The sequence below is a fragment of the Eulemur rufifrons genome, chromosome 20 (genome assembly GCF_041146395.1).
Source record: "Eulemur rufifrons isolate Redbay chromosome 20, OSU_ERuf_1, whole genome shotgun sequence".
Classification (NCBI taxonomy): domain Eukaryota; kingdom Metazoa; phylum Chordata; class Mammalia; order Primates; family Lemuridae; genus Eulemur; species Eulemur rufifrons.
Genome location: NC_091002.1, coordinates 15,125,550 through 15,142,907, shown reverse-complemented (window position 1 = coordinate 15,142,907; position 17,358 = coordinate 15,125,550). Strand labels below are relative to the sequence as shown.

Sequence of the window (17,358 nt, the reverse complement as noted above, 5' to 3'; positions counted from 1 at the left end):
TGGATGCTCAGTATGAAATAGCTTTTATTATTATTACTACCAAGTTCCAGGCGCAAAGCTGAAAAGGCACAAATGAAAAAGTACAACAGACATTTATGTAGAAGAAAGACTTTTAATGCAATAGCTTAAACACACAGTTCAACAAAATCTGTCAGTTCAAATTAACTTCAACATATTACAAAGAACTATGGTGCCTGGAGAAGGCCACTGTTGGAGCAAAAAGGCAAGTTCCTGCCCAGAAAAGAAGGACAGTGACCTCCAGGAGGCCTCTCTCCCTATCCCACTTTCGGGAGGAGCAGCCACAACCATTGGGCTCTTGAAACAGCTTAGGTACCTCCATGCAGAAGGCAGCGGCACAGAGTCAAGGACAGAGCCATCCAAGGGTCAGGGCTCTGCCTGCCCGACAAAGGAAGGCCTGGACAAAAGGCACTGGGGCTCAGACACAGGAGACTGTGCCAAGGACAGGGATAGCAACTGCACACGGGGGAAATCGCAGCCCTGGAGAACCAGCTCGACAGGTTGCTTTGGGTCAGGGTTTTCTAGCTTAGCCCCCAGCCCGCCCCGCCCCCCCTCCCAGCTCAGGTGTTCAGATTAACTGCAGCGAGGTGGGGGCTGGTGGAGCTACAAGGGCAGCACTCAGTGTGGAGCACGCTGGGGGCAGCAACAAAGCCAGTTGCTTTGCTGAGGAGGACCTGTCTGTATGATCCGCTGAGGCAGGGGGTCGGGGACAGGGCTTCAGCTTCACGCTTCAGCCTGGTGGGGACCTTTCTGGCGAAACAACAACGTCTGTTTGACTACATAGAGCTTAATTTGAACAAGCAAAGCCCCTTAAGGGGTGGGAGGCCACTGAGGGGCCGGGGAGGGTGCTTCAGAGCTCACTCCAGGGCATGCTGGGTTTCAGGAGCAGGCACAGAGGCGGCGGCCCCTGGCTTCTCTGGGCCAGGTCAGGCAGAGGTTCCTGCTGTCCTCTCGGGCTCTTAGTTTAGGTTCTGTTTCACTTCCTGCCGCAACTTCTGTGCAGGGCCGTTCCTGGGCTCAATTTGTAGGAGGCTGCTGATGTCTGCAAAGCTGGACTTATAGTCCTAACAGAAGAGAGGAGAGTGTGGGGAAGGTGGCTGGACTGGGGTGGGGACAGCTGCTGAGGAAATGGGGTGTTCTCAAACCCCAGCCTACAGGCCTCCCCTGAGGCCCCGGGATGAGAAGGAAAGCGGCACACGCCGCCCTGCCTTGACTACACTCTGAAGTGCCACCGCTGGGACAAATCTCAGTGGCTTACGCTGCTGCCTCTGGCCTGGATCTTTTTACCTTGAGTGCCTTGTAGGCTTGAGCTCGCCTGTAAAATGCCTTCACGTTCCTTCCATCCAGCTTGAGGGCTTCCGTGCAATCCTTCACTGCTTCCTTGTACTGCTTCAGGGCCAAATAGCAGAGTGCTCTGATGGGGAGAGACCATTTCAGAACTTTTAGTCACTTGTGGGCCAAGCTGTGAGGCAGCCTGAAAAGTGATCTCTGACTCGCTGAACGCCTACACTGTGCTGGTTACTTTCTATCTTCTTTGATCCTCACAACCACCCTCCCCCCTTGTTGAGATGAAGCGCTGGCTCAGAGGGGTAAAGGGCCTTGCCCCAGGTACCACCAGTACTGAGGGGCAACCTGAGGTTCAAACTGGGGGTCTGCATGACTCCAGATCCTGACCTCGTTTAGTTCTATCACTCTGCACTTCACTCTCCTGCACTGTGCTCTTTCAAGCAAAGAAAGTGTTTCCTGAAACCTTCTCCTGACGATTAAAAAATTATCTCAAGAAAAAAATAAATAATGAACTCTAATTAATGATATAAGGCTGGCCGGGCACAGTAGCTCATGCCTGTAATCCTAGCACTCTGGGAGGCCAAGGCGGGAGGATTGCTTGAGGTCGGGAGTTCGAGACCAGCCTGAGCAAGAGCAAGATCCCATCTCTACTAAAAATAGAAAAAGTAGCCAGGCGCCATGGTGCGCACCTGTCGTCCCAGCTAGTTGGAAGGCTGAGGCAAGAGGATCACTTGAGCCCAGGAGCATAAGGTTGCAGTGAGCTATGATGATGCCACTGCACTCTATCCTGGGCAATAAAGCAAGACCCTGTCTCAAAAAAAAAAAAAAATACGATGCTGATATATTAGGGGTGAAATGTAAAGATGTTTACAATTTACTCTGAAAGACAGCAAAGATAATAAGACAGATCAACAGATGGACAGTGATAAAGCAAATATAACAAAATATTAATCATAGAATTTAGGAAGTAGGTACATGGGTGTTCAATGTATAGTTCTTTCAACTTTATTTTGAAAATTTTCATAATAAAATGTTGGAAAAAAACAGTCACATACATCCATACAACAAAATATTCTACATCTGTAGTCAAAAAAGCGTGTGATTGTACCTTCCTCATTCAAGTCTAGTCCTCTCCGAAGACAGTCACTAAAAACACAGCAGTCAGATGTGTGGGAGCTCATTACGGAAGTTCATCCAATCCACCTCACTGTTTCAGTGGGTGTCGGGTGCAACTGGATGTGTCATGATTTATTTTACCAATTCCTATCGGGGGATATTTTTCATTGTTTCTAGTTTGTAAATAAATGATGCTGCATTTAACGTCCTTATACAAGGAACTGCTGGGTCAAAAGACATATGCATTTTAAATTTTTACTATTGCTGCCCAAATGCTCTCCAAAAAAACTGCACTGTTAAGAACAGTTTTTGACAGAGCCTATTTTCCTACAACTGTACCAACCTTGGGTCTCAAGCTTTAATTTCTACCAATGGAAGAAAATGATATCTCATTGTTTTAATTGCTTTAAATATGGGTAAAGCTGAACATCTTTACATAGGTCTTTTTTTATTATTATTATTTTTAAGGCTAGTCAAGTGCAGTAGTGAGAAGGGGGGAAAGTAGAACAAGGAGTTCAATCTGTAACTGTGAACAATCAAGTGAGATAACTCACTACCGTCAGATCAGCCAACATAAGGTCTTTTTTAATCTATGGAATCAAATTTCTCTAACTTTTCCTTCAATGACTTCTGTGAGTTACTTTCCTCCACATAAGAGTACTTTCCCCACTGCAAGATAATTAGCCCACATGTTCTTTCCGAACTTAATGGTTTTACTGTTTACATCTGAAACTGTAATCCACTTAGAATTTATTTTAAAATAAGAACTGGGTGCACCAGGCACTGTGTAAAGGATAAAAGAAATTAAATTAAAAAAAAAAAAAAGAACTGAGGTAGGATTCAGGTTTATTTTTCACTCTTACCCAGTCAATCCAATACCATTTATTGAATAATCCCTTTCTTCCCTCTACTTTATCATACACTAAATTCTCTTTTGCTGTTCTCATTTTTCCCTGACAAACTCTGGAATCACTATCATGAATTTAAAAATTCTACTAGTCCTTTGTGATTGCCCAGGATTTATATTATAAATTAACTTAGAGAAAAACCACCTCCTTGTAGCAATTTGAAGACAGGCACAAATTCTTCGGTGCTCCTCCCATTGAGAGGTGGAGGGGTCTCTGTTCTCTCCCTTTGAATTTAGGTAGGCTCTGTGACTGCTCTGACCGACAGAGGAAGGGACATGATGTGACAGTGTGGCACAGAGACATTTGCATGAAGAACAGTATTTAAACAAAAGAAAACACAGTTCCAAATTTGGTAAAAATCCAGAAAAATGAGTTAATGGAGGTATTCAGCAGCATAAGGTAATAAGCAAGCCCAAAGAGCGCCCAGAGAAAGAGGAGTTAGAAGATGGTGCCACACAAACACGGAACGAAAAGGCTGTAGGCTTCTTTTTCAAGTGAGCCTGGCAGACTGAGGCACCCCTGGTCCAATGTGCAGTAAAATCATAGGTCCAAAATTCCAAAATCCAACCTTTAAAACCGCAAGTTCTTTCAACTCATTTGGCAAAACTGGAAATGAGTTGACAGGAAGCTACTTAGTTTCTTTATCCCACCCCATATGAACATGGCATGTCCATGCTTCACTTGCAGAAATACTAGTAACTTACTTCGGTAAGCTGCCCAGACCCTGCTGCAGTGTCATGTAATTCAGCATGTGGACCACATTAGCTCACTAAAATCTGAAACACGTTTTATCCCAAGAGTTTGGAATAAGAAACAGTCTGCCTACATTAGACCCAAGGTAGATAGAATATTTACTTACTTATTTGGTTTTTTTTGAGACAGGGTCTCTTTCTGTGCAGTGGTGTCATCATAGCTCACTGCAATCTCAAACTCCTGGGCTCAAGCAATCCTCCTGCCTCAGCCTCCCAAGTAGCTGGAACTACAGATGTGTACCACCACGCCTGGCTAATTTTTCTATCTTTTGTAGAGACAGGGTCTTGCTCTTACTCAGGCTGGTCTCGAACTCCTGACCTCCCAAAGTGTTAGGATTACAGGTGTGGGCCACCACACCCAGCACAGACCCAAGATTTCTGAACTAGAGAGAGAAATGTGTATGTTGGTAGGGAAAGAGAAACAGACACTTTTTTAATAGATGTTTTATATAATAAATGTTTGGATCAGATATGATTTCTTGATGAATGTTTGAAGCTTCTGAGAGTAAAAGTAACAGGAAGATCTCGTTGGAGCCAGATTCCAATTCCGGTGCCACTATTTACTGGCTGGGCAAGCTCAGGCAAAGCCCTTCCTTCTCTGAGCCTCAATTTTCTCAACTTTACAACAGAAAGAACACCTACCACCTATACTTCTGAGCACTGCTGCAAAGCAGTGACTCCCACACAATAAAGGGACAGTACCCTGGCTCCCAGGCGCGGTCAGTGGTCACTGACAGCAGCTCCTGGTACAGGGCCTTCTACAGGCCCACAAGTCTAACTCCTCCGGCTAGACTACACTCCTCCTTCCAGCTCCCAGGCCAGGCAATAGTTATCCCACACCATGGCTTCTGGGCCAGTGCTCTTAGACAGAAATGGTGCCAAAACTTCTAACAGGAGGGTCTTGAAGAAACCATGGGGTGGGGAGCAGGGCAGGGGGTGAAGAGACTAAGAGAATTGTGTTTAGGTGGTGTTTGCACAGCAAGCACACTGCTTTTACTTATATTGTACGCTTAGGAAAATTCTGGGGAGAGGGGCTAACAAAGCCCAGGCCACCCTTTGGGGTGGCATCCCCTAGCTCTACCTTTCAAGAGAGTGAATGCCACTGGCAACGCCCAGCTCCCAGTGTGAACGCATGCTTTGAGCTGGAACATGCTGACTAAATGCTAGGGAGGAAGAGCCCACCAGAGCCCAGGAGAAGACTGTGGAACACAACACCCAATGTCCCAAAGCAGCGGTGAAGAGGATACCTGTTGCTGTATGTCGCAGATTCCCGGTTACTAAACAAGAGGCTTTCACTGTACTTCTCAACAGCTTTCTTATGGTTTCCCTTCTTGACAAGCTCATTGCCTTCTTCCTTCAGAACTCTGGCTCTCTCCGCATCCCCTGCAAAAGGCACTAGATACAAATTCAGAAGAGGAAAAAACCACGGAGCAGGTACCCAACTGAGATTGATGAGATCTCTTCAGCCTCATCTCTCCCTCAGAGATCTCCTACACTGTTGTAAATTATGCTTCCTGATTAATGATTCCCCCCAGTTAATGGCTTCTGGAAAATTAAACAGTTTTTCATTCCAAGAGGCTGGGGGCTCCTGATATAAACGTATTGATTCACATATATAATAATATATACAAGATAAAAAGCAACCCAAATGGCCTTGTCACTGCCACTTGGTAGGTGGAAGATCTTGTGTGACCAACCTGACTTTTGGAGCTCAAATTCCTCACCACTACAATGGGGCAATACTTATTCCACACGTGGCTATTTTCAGGGTCAAATCTGAGAATACATGAGACAGGAAATTTAAAGCAGGAGAATAAGTAAATATTAATAAACAGGAATCTGGTAAAGAAAGGGCGTAGCTTCTGGGCTTTCAGAAAAGGGCAGAAGAGCCCACTATTTCTTTTTTTTTTTTTTTTTGAGACAGAGTCTCACTCTGTTGCCCAGGCTAGAGTGAGTGCCGTGGCGTCAGCCTAGCTCACAGCAACCTCAAACTCCTGGGCTCAAGCGATCCTCCTGCCTCAGCCTCCCGAGTAGCTGGGACTACAGGCATGCGCCACTATGCCCGGCTAATTTTTCTATATATATATTTTTAGTTGTCCATATAATTTCTTTCTATTTTTAGTAGAGATGGGGTCTCGCTCTTGCTCAGGCTGGTCTCGAACTCCTGAGCTCAAAGGATCCGCCCACCTCGGCCTCCCACTGTGCTAGGATTACAGGCGTGAGCCACTGCGCCCGGCCGAGCCCACTATTTCTCAACTCCGTTTTGGTCTGAGTCTGTGACTGTCCTTCCTCACCTAACGCATGCAGCTCTGCTCCGGCCTTCAGGGAGAGAGAGGAGAGAGAACAAGGTGAAACCCAAGCTGCTCAACCCGGCTTCCAAGCCCTTCACTGCTTGGCCCCAATTAAATGTTCCAGCCTCAGCTTTATATCACTTGCTTTTTAATTTTTAAAAACTATCTTTATAAAAGACTGAATATTATGACCCAGGGTAAGGTTATAGGAATAAAACTAACACCCTGAACTCATCTCCCAGCTTAAGAAAGAGAACCTTACTAGGACCTTTGAAGTCCTGGGGGCCCCTTCTCAATTCAATCCATCCCAGGAGGAAACTATTATTCCCAATTCTATTAATATGCTTCTTCCCTTATTTTTTTTTAAAGTTTATATATGATAGTACCTATAAATCATTTGTTATTTGTTTTTGAACTTCATATCAAAGAATAAGTAAGTCTACATATTCTTTTATCGCCTGCTTTTTCTTTTTGTTCTCAACATTATCTTCCTGAGACTCATCTGTGTTGATGCATATACCTGTAGTTCATTCATTTTCATTGCTGCAATATCACAATTGATTTCTCCATTCTCCTATTTATAGAGATTTGCGTTATCTCTAGTTTTGTTTTTTTGCTAGTACACATTCTACCATGAGCGTTCCTGTACATATCTCCATGTGCACATATGCACACGTTTCTCTAGAAATATTAGGTTATTAAATATGGAATGTCTGATTTCCTTAAGTACTAAGTTTGACAGTTGGTATCTTTGACATTTCACTTTGACACTTCTTTTTTTATTTTTTTTAATTGTGAAGGTACATCATCATTCTTTCAAAAGCACATTTTGGCTTGTGATTATCTTTCAAATTTTTTTTTTAGAGCAACTTTTGTTAAACCACGGATAAGTCAAAAATTTGTGTTATTTTTCAATATGAGTTCTGTCATGGAACCAATGCAGCGCAAACAGCTCAAAATATCAACAAAAAGTTTGGGAAGGATATGGCTAATGAATGCACAGTACATTTAAAGTTAGAGAAGCTCCATTCTGGTGATTTTAATCTTGAAAATGAGCCATGTGGGTGACCTGAGACCAAGGTGGACAATGATGAGCTGTAAGCTGCAGTGGAAGCGAATCCATCCCAACCTATAAGTGAATTAGCAGCAAGGTTTGACGTTACTATTCTAACAATATTGGACCATTTGAAACAAATGGGCAAGGTAAAGAAGCTGGATAGACGGGTTCCACATGAATTAAACGAGCATCAGAAGAGAAATTGTCTTGAAGCTTGCCTTTCTTTGCTGCATGACATAAAGGCGAGCCATTTCTACACTGTATTGTTATGTGTGATGAAAAATGGATTCTTTGTGACAATCACAAGTGTTTGGCACAATGCTTAGATAAAGATGAAGTGTCGAAACACAGTCCAAAATGGAATGTTTGTCAAAAAAAGCTAATGGTGTCTGTTTGGTAGTCCAGTGCTGGAATTAATATTATCCATTACAGCTTCGTGAAACCTGGTCAGTCGGTTACAGCAGATGTCTACTGTAACCAATTGAACAAAATGATGAGGATGCTTGAGATTAAGCAGCTGAGACTGGTCAATAGAGGCAGGCCAATCCTCTTGCAAGACCACATGTCACAAAAGACAATGCTGCTCAAACTACAGAAGCTAGACTTGGAAATTCTGTCATCCACCGTATTCACCAGTCTTTGAACCAACTGACTCTCACTTCTTCCAGGCTTTGGACCACTTCTTGCAAGGAAAAATATTAAATTCTCAACAAGCTGTGGAAAATGCCTTTCACGATTTCATTGCCATTCGCTCTCGAGGCTTCTTTGCTGCTCACATTAAGCAAGCTACCATTAAGATGGCAAAACTGTGTGGACAGTTTAGGCACATAACTTTGATTAACTGTACTGCTTCTTGTTTGAGATATAATCAACTAAACTTTTGATTAGAAATCCGACATTTCGTATTTAATGGCCTAATAGCTCAGTGGGCTGCAGTTATGTATAGCTGCTTCAGCCTCACCTGGGCCCTGCAAGACACCGCTCACTAGTCACACTGACTCCCACTGTTCACCGTGCACTTTCATTCTCCACCTCTCTCCACTGTCTCTGCCAAGAATTCTCCCTTCTCTCTTGCCACCTATGACTTCATTCTTCAAGATACAGCTCAAGCATCACCTCCTCCGAGAGCCTTTCCCTGACTCCTCAAACACTTAAGTCAGTTCCTGTTTTGAACTCCCCAAATACTAAAGACTCTAAAGCACACGTTCCTCCTCCTTGCATTTTAAGATACTGTTTACAAGTCTCAGTTCCTCATTAGACCAAGAGTTTCAACTGTCCCTGTCCTGTCTGTGTCACACTGCTTAGCACAGGGCCCGGAACACATGACTCAGTGACTCTGAAAGAACAAAATCAATGATAGGTGCACTGAAAAAGTCTAGTTCATTAGCACTCCATATTTTCATTCTAGGAAGAGTGGGCAACACTTCCCAGGCTCCCACAAACCGGAGTGAAAGCTACCCATGACCAGATAGGAGTCCTCCCCTTCCCTAACACCTAAAGATCACTCACACACAGCAGGGCTCCAGCCCTGACCCCTCTGCACTTCTGTAGCCTCAATTCCCAGTGTACTGGGCTGGGGCAATTCCCCTGGAACATTAAAAGAGCTTCCTTGTGAGGCCCTGCCTGACAGGTGCCTTACAGCCGTGGGGTAGGTTTTATCATCACCCTCACCGTAGAGCTGAAGAGACAATCTCTAAGAGGTTAAGGCATCTTCATTTTCTTTTGTTTTTTACTTTGTTTCCAAGATTATTTTTAGAACTCAGCTAAATGAGGCCAGTTTCTACAGGACTACTCCAAAGGAAGTGGCCACTGAGAGGTTGCAAGACCCTCTGGGCAGGGAGTCACAGCTCACCTCTGGTCTTTGTAGTTGTGGTTTCTTTGGATATGTTTTTAGCTGTCTCTTTGTGCTTCTGGAAAGGCGAGGAATTCCACCTCTTCTGAGCTGAAAGAGGCACCAAGGGGATAGAGGGCAGCTTCTGGCGCCACTCAGGCCCAAGGGAGTCCATAAGAGCTCTGGTCATTCTGGAAAGGAAGGCAGCATTGCAGAGACCATCCCAGCTGGGTCAACAAGGTGTTCCCCCTTGCACACAGCCAGGGAGGTAGGCGGGCGAGTTAGCGTCTTCCCTCTGGTCTGAACCATCTCCTTATATCCTCCAGCGCGCTGCAGCACGGGAACAGGAGTCTGCTGCCCAAAACCCCTTCTCAGCTCGGCCACTGAGCTTGGTCACACTAAGTTACCCCTAAAGTGGTGATCTGCTGCTTAAGGTACTTAAACTTGTGCCCGGAAAACTACACATTCTCCAAGAAAGGATCCTATGTTCTAATTGTTTCAAGTTTTCTCAATGAATCTAGTACAAAGTCATGTAAACACCTGACGTTTGTTTAATGATAACAGACTTTTTAAAAAATGCAAATCTTGTCACGTTGTTTTCAAATCTTACCACCCTTCAGGGCTTCCTGTTTCCCTCGGCTAACATGGCCTGTGAGATCTGGTCTCCTCTCTCCTCTCACCCTTTGTCCTGTCCCTCTTGATCCTTATGTTCAAGCCTTTGCATGTGCTTTCTCCTCTACCCAGAACAATCTCTTCCACTTTAGAAAAAGACTGCCACCTCCTAAGCCCAGCTAACACCTTATTCTTTAGGTCTCAGCTTAAAATGCCGCTCAGGGACCATGTCCACTTTGTTAATTGATCTCCAGCATCTAGCATATCACCTGGCAACCACCAAGGCCCAGTAAGTATATGCTGAATGAGTGAATAAAGCCAACTGTATACTTCTGCTCCTACAAGCATGCTCCTATGTTAAAAGAATGAAAACCACACAGACAGATCCCGTCACAAATTCATGGTCTCCGACTAGACTGTTTTCCTGGTAGGCCCAACTATTTCAAACCTCTACTCTCCTCCAACCTGTTCCCTAATCCTCCTCCTCTTTCAGAGCAAACATCCTTATAACCCAAATACAAACCTACCTGCCTGGGTACCCAAACCTTCCTATCTCCCTCCTGTGGCAATAGAAGAGACGACAGAGCCAATCCTTCCACTTAACCTCTGGGTCCCATCTCCTCCTGCCTCTCCCAGGGACCACACCCAGGCAGCACCTCGCTCTCCTGCATCTTTGTCCTTTCTCTACTGACTCCAACTATCAGCATTTAAGTCCCTTTAACTCTTTCCTTACTTAATGAGACCTCCCGGACACCTCTCTGCTATTCCAGCTACACTCCCCTGCCTCTCTTCACAGCCTGGCTTCTTGAACTCACTGAACTGCTTCCATCAGAACCACCAGTGACTTCACTGCTAAACCCATCGTTCACTTACGCTCGCTGGAGCACATGACACTGATGACGTCTCCATCCTTCCTGAAATATGTCTTCCCGTGGGACACTAAATGCCCAAATCTCCTCCCAGCTCTCCACCTGCTGTTCCTCTGTAAGGCCCTCAAATGCTGGAGTCTCTCAAAGCTCTGTCCTGTTCCTGACACACCTGCTGTGGTGTTTTCTCCCCAGCTTCAATCCACCTCTCTGCTGATGACCTTCAAATCTGCACGTCTGCCCTCTATACTTCTCCTCTGCTACAAACCCATGTGAATACCCAACTGCCTGCCTTTCATCTCTCGTCTCATGTCTCCTCTGACTCAACATGTCAACCACCTGGATAGCTTCTTCTATTCCTCCCTTCTCACCATTCCCCAACCACAAAGCCTGTTGGTATATTTCCTAAATGTCCCCTGAATTGGTCCCACTGTCCTCTCCCCACTACCTCCACCTCTCCCATGGATTGCTGCCAGGCCCCTTCCTATGCTACTCTCCATATCATCCCTCACCACGGCAGCCAACGAGTTTTTCTCTAAAATACAAATTTAAATTTGTTTCTCTGAAACAAATTTGCTCACCTTGTTCCACTGCTAGGACCTGTTCATGATGCCTCACTTGCTCAGGATTAAGTCCAAGCCCCAGAACGCCGGGGCCTGCGTGATCCAGCCTCACCAACCCATCCCCAGCTGAGCTCCCCGCCTGCAGCACCGTGTGAAATGGACTTCTTACAACTCCTGTGATCCGTCATGCTTGCTCCCCTTGCACCCACTGCCGTTGTTCTTGCCGGCCCCTCACCCCAGATTTCTATTTCTCTCTCAGTCTAAGCTCACCTCCTCTGAAACGCTCTCACTGGCCTCCCCCTCTTCCTCCCAGCTGGTGAGGTACCTCCTTTCTGCCCCTGGAGCTCCCTATGCTCCTCCTACCACAGCACTTATCACACTGTACTGTGCTTGCTGATTACCGACTGGTGTTTTCCAGAGACCAGGAGCTCCACAAGGGCAGGAAGAGGTATGTCTCAGTAATCAGCCCAGGGCTTCGTGTAAAGTCTGGCACACACTGGCAGATTTTGTTGAACAATAGAAATTAAAAGGAGGCAAAAAGAAAATAAAGGATGCTGGCAAACAAGTCAAACCAGAAATGAAGCATTAAAAACATACCATGAAGTCCTCTTAAGGATTTGCAATTAATAGTAGCGCGGTGTTTGGCTTTCCAGAAGCACATGCAAAGGGGTGACACATGATCAGTTATACAAATGGTGGTACCCATAATATAAAAACAAATAACTACCTGGAAACCAGACAGCAATTTCACCTGAGGCACTTCATGGAGGTGTCACGGTACAATATACTAAACCATGTTCACAAAGAATATCCTTCCAGGCTTGTGTCTAGCTGCTTGGGCTGTGTCTTAGTCTCCCAATTACAGTTAGCTCTCTGAAGACAAGTGGGGTCTGTATCTCTTTTCATTTTGGTATCCCCCACTTAATCTGGCTCAATACCTTAGAGAGAGCTCAATAAATATTACTGTGTGAATGAAATTCACACAGCTAGGCAGAGTCAACCAATCAATCAATCTCAGTAATTCTGACTCCTTAAATACCTGCTAAATACAACAGCAGATTCTCCTCCCATGTTTTCCCTCACGTGCTCATTAGAGTTTTCTAAGTCTAGCCAAAGGGATCCCCCTAGAACTGCAGTCCCCAACTTCCTAGGCCGTGGACCTGTACTGCTCTGTGGCCTGTTAGGAACCAGGCTGCACAGCAGGAGGTGAGCGGTGGACGAGTGAACAAAGCTTCATTTATTTACAGCTGCTCCCCATCATTCACGCCACCACCGCCTGAGCGCTGCCTCTCCCCTCCTCCCCCGCTCCCCCTCCCCAACTCCCCCACAAACCCCCACTGACGCCTATCAGTGGAAAAACCGTCTTCCATGAAATCAATTCCTGGTGCCAAAAAGGCTGAGGACTGCTGCCCTAGAAGACAACCAAAGCAATGGCCCAGATGCAATTAAGGAGGCCAGGGAGTTTCCATGGAGACTGCCTGCAGTGAATTGGGCTCACCTGTTGATGCCTTCCAGGGCTGATGTCACATTATCAATCTGCATCACAGTCTTATAGTCAACGTAGGCTAGGTGGTACTTTTCTAGAGCCTCATAGGCAGATGCTCGCCGAAGCAGGGGCTTAATGCCGAAGGGAACCAAGGCCAGTGCTCTAGAACAGGAGGCAAAAACATCATCTGGCTGTTGAGCCACCAGGGGTTTGGTGTAGTTTCTTCCAGATAGTCATCCTCATCCCCCAGCGTATAGGAGGTAATTTCTGGCTGAGAGACACTGGTAAAATTGCCAAACCTCACAACAGGGACTTTCCAACTTATACTGAAATGAAGAGGGGAAAGCGAGCAGAGAACCACTAATATCATGAAACTTATTTGCACACGTATCAGCTTCCAGTTTCGATCCCCACAGAATCAAGAACTACTGCCTCATGGTTTTCATGCTACTAAGTCTTTAGAGCTGTGGCCCAGTGGGAATAACAAATAGGCTTTGGAGTCAGGTGGGGTGGTGTCTGAATTCCACCTCTGCCACTAACCATGTGACCCAGGCAAATCACTTTTCTGCCCGAATCCTCAGCAACTCAGTTCTGGCCTGGGAAGCACGATAAACTTACCCCACAGATTGGCCGTGAGCACTCAAAGAAGGAAATCTAGCACGGGGCCTGAGCCAAACTAATTTAGCACAGGCTCCATGAGCATGCTCACATCCCTCCTCCTTTCCTATCTATCACCAAGGCATACATCTAAAGCAACATCACAGAATATCAGATTTGGGAACATATTTAGGGCATATGCTAGTTTAGCAATGATAAAAGAAGACAATGTTAGACTGACTTGAAGAAGAAAAATTGTTCGTTGTCCTCTACTACTGATTATTGATGAATATGGTTTTCTCCTTTCTCCCTGTAACCTCTAGCCCTCCTTCTTTCCTTCCCCACCTCCCTTCCCCTCACACACACCCATCCCAGAAAAACACCTCGGTAAGCCAGTCACTGGTCTGGAACTCTATCTACCTCATCCCCATCCCCCAAATCTCACAAAGACTTTAAGATATACTTCCAACTGCCCACCCAACTCATTACTCAGCAGCAAAGCCAAGTCTCCAAACATACAAGTCAGGGGCCACAAGGACCAAGTAGAGCCTCCCATTCTCAGTGACCTGGTGACATTTTCTAATCTCTGTCACAGATCTAACTGGTAGGATCCTTCCAAAGAACAAGCCAGATAAACCTCAGCCTCAGGTTCCGAGACCCTCAGGCATCCCAAAGTTACCCTCGGCCACTTACGAAGTGCAATCTTTGATGCAGTCTCTGCAGTTTCCATCCTTCAAGTGGCATGCTGCTCGGTTGGAATAGAGGACGCTTTCCTCTTCCGGGTCTGAAGGGCCTGCCCAGGTGGAGGCAGAAAGAACAAGAAGAGATCATCAGGTTAGGAAATGGATGCCTCAGGACACCGGGAAACATTTTACACCTGGAGCTCTCTGGGCTTTGGGGAAAGGCAGCAGAGATGACTGTAATCGGATCAGGCTTGTTGGCCCGCTCGGCTGGCATATTTGTCATTCTTACATGAGAGTGAGGACATCAAGCTTTCTGCCCTTCACAGGGAACCACACATTTATTTCCTCATTCATTCATTCCAGCACTGAACTTGGTACCAGGCAAAAGATAAACATGAAATAGCTGGCTCCTGCCTCAGCAAAATCCATGCTGTAACCACCTGGGTGTGTGTGTATGCGTGTTAATTTTACTACAAAAAGCATGAAAACCCAATAAAGAACCTAAATAAAAAAAAAATAGGATAAATGGATTGACCAAGAGTTGTAGGGACACGAGAGACAGAGACTAGTTCTACCTGGTCAAGTCAGAGAGGACTTTGCCAGGGAAGTGGTAACTGAGCTGGCTCTGACAGGATGACCGAAAACTTAATCAGAGGAAGTACTCACGCCACCCAAAAGGGAGGAGGATTATTAGACATTTCTCTAAAGGCAGTCCTTACCCTCAGGAATCGCAGACGCCCACGTCCTTCATTGTAGATCTTCATTTTTAAAGATAATTTTCAACCATTTCATACCCACTAGTGTAGGCCGTAATTTAAGAAAGAATTGAAAACAAGCTCTTTGAAACACGTAGAAAACCATGTCTCAGTATCCACCCTATGTTACTATATTTGTTTCCGACCTTTTTGAGATGGCTGAACTTCCACTCATCCCCATCCTTTTCTCTGTGCTCTCTTCCCAGACCCCCAGAGGCCAGCAAAATCCTGAAGCTGGTGTATAACATTCTCAAGCATGTTTGTCTACCTTTATTATACGTATATAGTCACAGGTAAGATAAAGTACCGTTTTAGGTCTATTAAAGCATTTCCTAAGTGGTATCATATTGCCTATCTTTCTGCAACTTGTTTTTTCACTAAGTATGTTACCATGTTGCTATCTGAAATCTTTCATTCAATACCGACAATAACAAGCTTTTTCTTCCCCCCTTATTTTGCCAGTCCCTGAGACAGAAAGCAGAGACAAGTAAAACACATCCTTGCTCTAAAAAAGCAAGTACAAGTATGCAAAACCTGTAATCTATCCTAAATCACAAGAGCATGACTACTCAGAAACAGCAGTGGTGTGGTGGAAAGGGCATCAATCCAGCCTGCCAACCTGCACAAGTCACTCAACCCCTCTGATGGGACGTGCTCACCTACCGCATGAGGATATCACTTCACAGACTTGCTGGAAGGGCTCATTTTGTTAGGTTGCTCTCTGTGCTCCTTTCAAGATCAAGAAAACTATTAGCGAAATCAAGAGACTTGCCCACAAAATATCGAGAAAACTAGTAGCAGCAGCAGAACTAAACTCTGGTCTCTGCTAAATCTAGACATCAGGCCAGCTCTTATAAGGACCCAGAAGAGACCCATACAAAGCATAAGCTTCTCCAGGCCAACTGGGGTGGGATGAAGGAAAAAGGCAGAAACATCAATACCTCAGATTCCTCAGCAACTTCATCAAGTGATGCTGACATGAGGAGGTGGGCCTAAAGAGGAGTTTTCTAGAAAAGAAGAAGGGGGCAAAAGAGTGGCTTAAAACTGCAAAAAGTTCACACAAAAAAGAATGGAATTTGAAAAAGATCGGGGAGAAGTCTAGCACAATGATTAAAAATTTGGACTTATAATAGCAAATCCTGGCTCTGACATGTCTTCATTGTATAACCCTGAGGTGGGCAATTTAACTCTTCTGGACTCATCTGTAAGTATCTTATCCGTAGGGGTATAATGAAGATAAAAAGATAATGTCTAGAATGTCTAGCACACAGTAAAGCACTCAACAAATGCTAGCCAAGAACATAAAAAAAGGGAGGAAGGCAAAGGGAAATAGGTATTAAACGGTGACATACAGAAAATGGGATCCAAGGCCCCTCTCCAAAGTCAAGGCTTTATCCAATGGGGGCTCCTGGATAAGACACTTTGGAGACGAGGCTTACCGTAAAGGTGTGTGGTTGGTTGAAGTGAGCTGGAGACTGGGGGAACTGGTAAGAATACGCTGCTACTCTGTTTAAAACTCTCCAGTAGCTTCCTACCCGAGCATAAAACCCACGCTCCTTGGCAGGGTTTAAAACACCTACACAGCAAGGGTTTGCCTACTGACCTCATGCCTTACTAGTCCCTCCACTAGCTCAGTATGCCTTGACTGCTGGAACACACCATGCTTATTCTGTCTGGGGGGCTTTCTGATTGCAGTTCCCTCCACCTGGAATGCTCAGACCCAACACTTCGTGCGCTTGGCTTTTTCTCCTCATTCAGACATTATTCTTCTTTCTTCAGAGAAGTCCTTGAGGTCCCACTCTAAAAGAGCTCCGCAATCAACTCTGTCACATGGCTTCTCTGTCTTCTTCATAGCCCTAATTATCCCACAGGTCTTGTTTACTTATTTACTAGCTTAGGATGCACCCCTTCCCCTTTCGCCCAACCAGAAGGTGCGATCTTCCAGAGAAAGACCTTCTGTCTTGTTATACAGGCAGTATATAACAGGTGCTGAAGGAATACTAATTTAATTGAAAATGAATAGCTAGGCGGAAGGAGAGTTGAGCTATATCCTCAGGATCAGAATGAGATTTGAATAATTAAGGATGGAGGCCAACAGGGCAGTTAAAAAGCAGGTGGAGAGAAAGGGCCAAGGAAGTTTCCGGTAGGATGCTGAAGTCGGGAAGGGGCGGGAAGGGTGGTGGGAGGGCCTGGAGGCTCGGTCGGCCGCGACGGTGGGAAGCCCAGGAAGGCAGGGACAGAGCGAGGCCTGGGTGGTGCTGGTGGGGGACTGGAGGAAGCGGGGCTGGGGTAGAAACGGGGGCGGGGTCGTACCTCGCGCCTGCAGCGCCCGCAGCGCGCGGCCGTAGAGCACGGAGGCCTCGGCGTACTGGCCGTTGCGGAAGCTCTCATTGCCGGCGGCGCGGAGCGCCTGCACAGACTCTGGGAATTTGGGGGCCATCCCGGGGCCGGGCCGGCGAGTGGGGGCGCCTCCGTTATCCGCCCGGAGTCGTGCGGAGCAACGTCCCGGCGGAAGCACCGGCAGCAAGCCCTCGGA

General features: G+C 45.9%; 1 protein-coding gene across 2 annotated transcripts; it reads right to left on the bottom strand.

The window, feature by feature from the left end:
- TOMM34 (translocase of outer mitochondrial membrane 34) lies at positions 1-17,358 on the bottom strand. Of its 2 annotated transcripts, none has more exons than XM_069495559.1 (7): positions 17,136-17,358; positions 14,078-14,177; positions 12,800-12,949; positions 9,282-9,451; positions 5,329-5,476; positions 1,306-1,432; positions 1-1,082 (listed from the first exon to the last, which is right to left on the bottom strand). In XM_069495559.1, exons 1-7 carry the CDS (start codon positions 17,260-17,262, stop codon positions 978-980), a joined length of 927 nt encoding a protein of 308 aa, XP_069351660.1. In that variant the 5' UTR covers positions 17,263-17,358; the 3' UTR covers positions 1-977. The 2 variants fall into 2 exon arrangements, with proteins under 2 accessions (XP_069351660.1, XP_069351661.1); XM_069495560.1 differs by having other exon boundaries at positions 119-1,082; positions 5,329-5,464.

What these genes read in the sequence shown, in the direction of transcription:
- TOMM34 (XM_069495559.1), bottom strand. Translation starts at nt 17,262, where the DNA reads ATGGCCCCCAAATTCCCAGAGTCTGTGCAGGCGCTCCGCGCCGCCGGC. An exon ending in GCGGGCGCTGCAGGCGCGAG is followed by an intron (nt 14,178 to 17,135) that starts GTACGACCCCGC and finishes CCACCTGGGCAG; the next exon opens with GCCCTTCAGACCCGGAAGAG. An exon ending in AAGCCTACAAGGCACTCAAG is followed by an intron (nt 1,083 to 1,305) that starts GTAAAAAGATCC and finishes CTCTTCTGTTAG; the next exon opens with GACTATAAGTCCAGCTTTGC.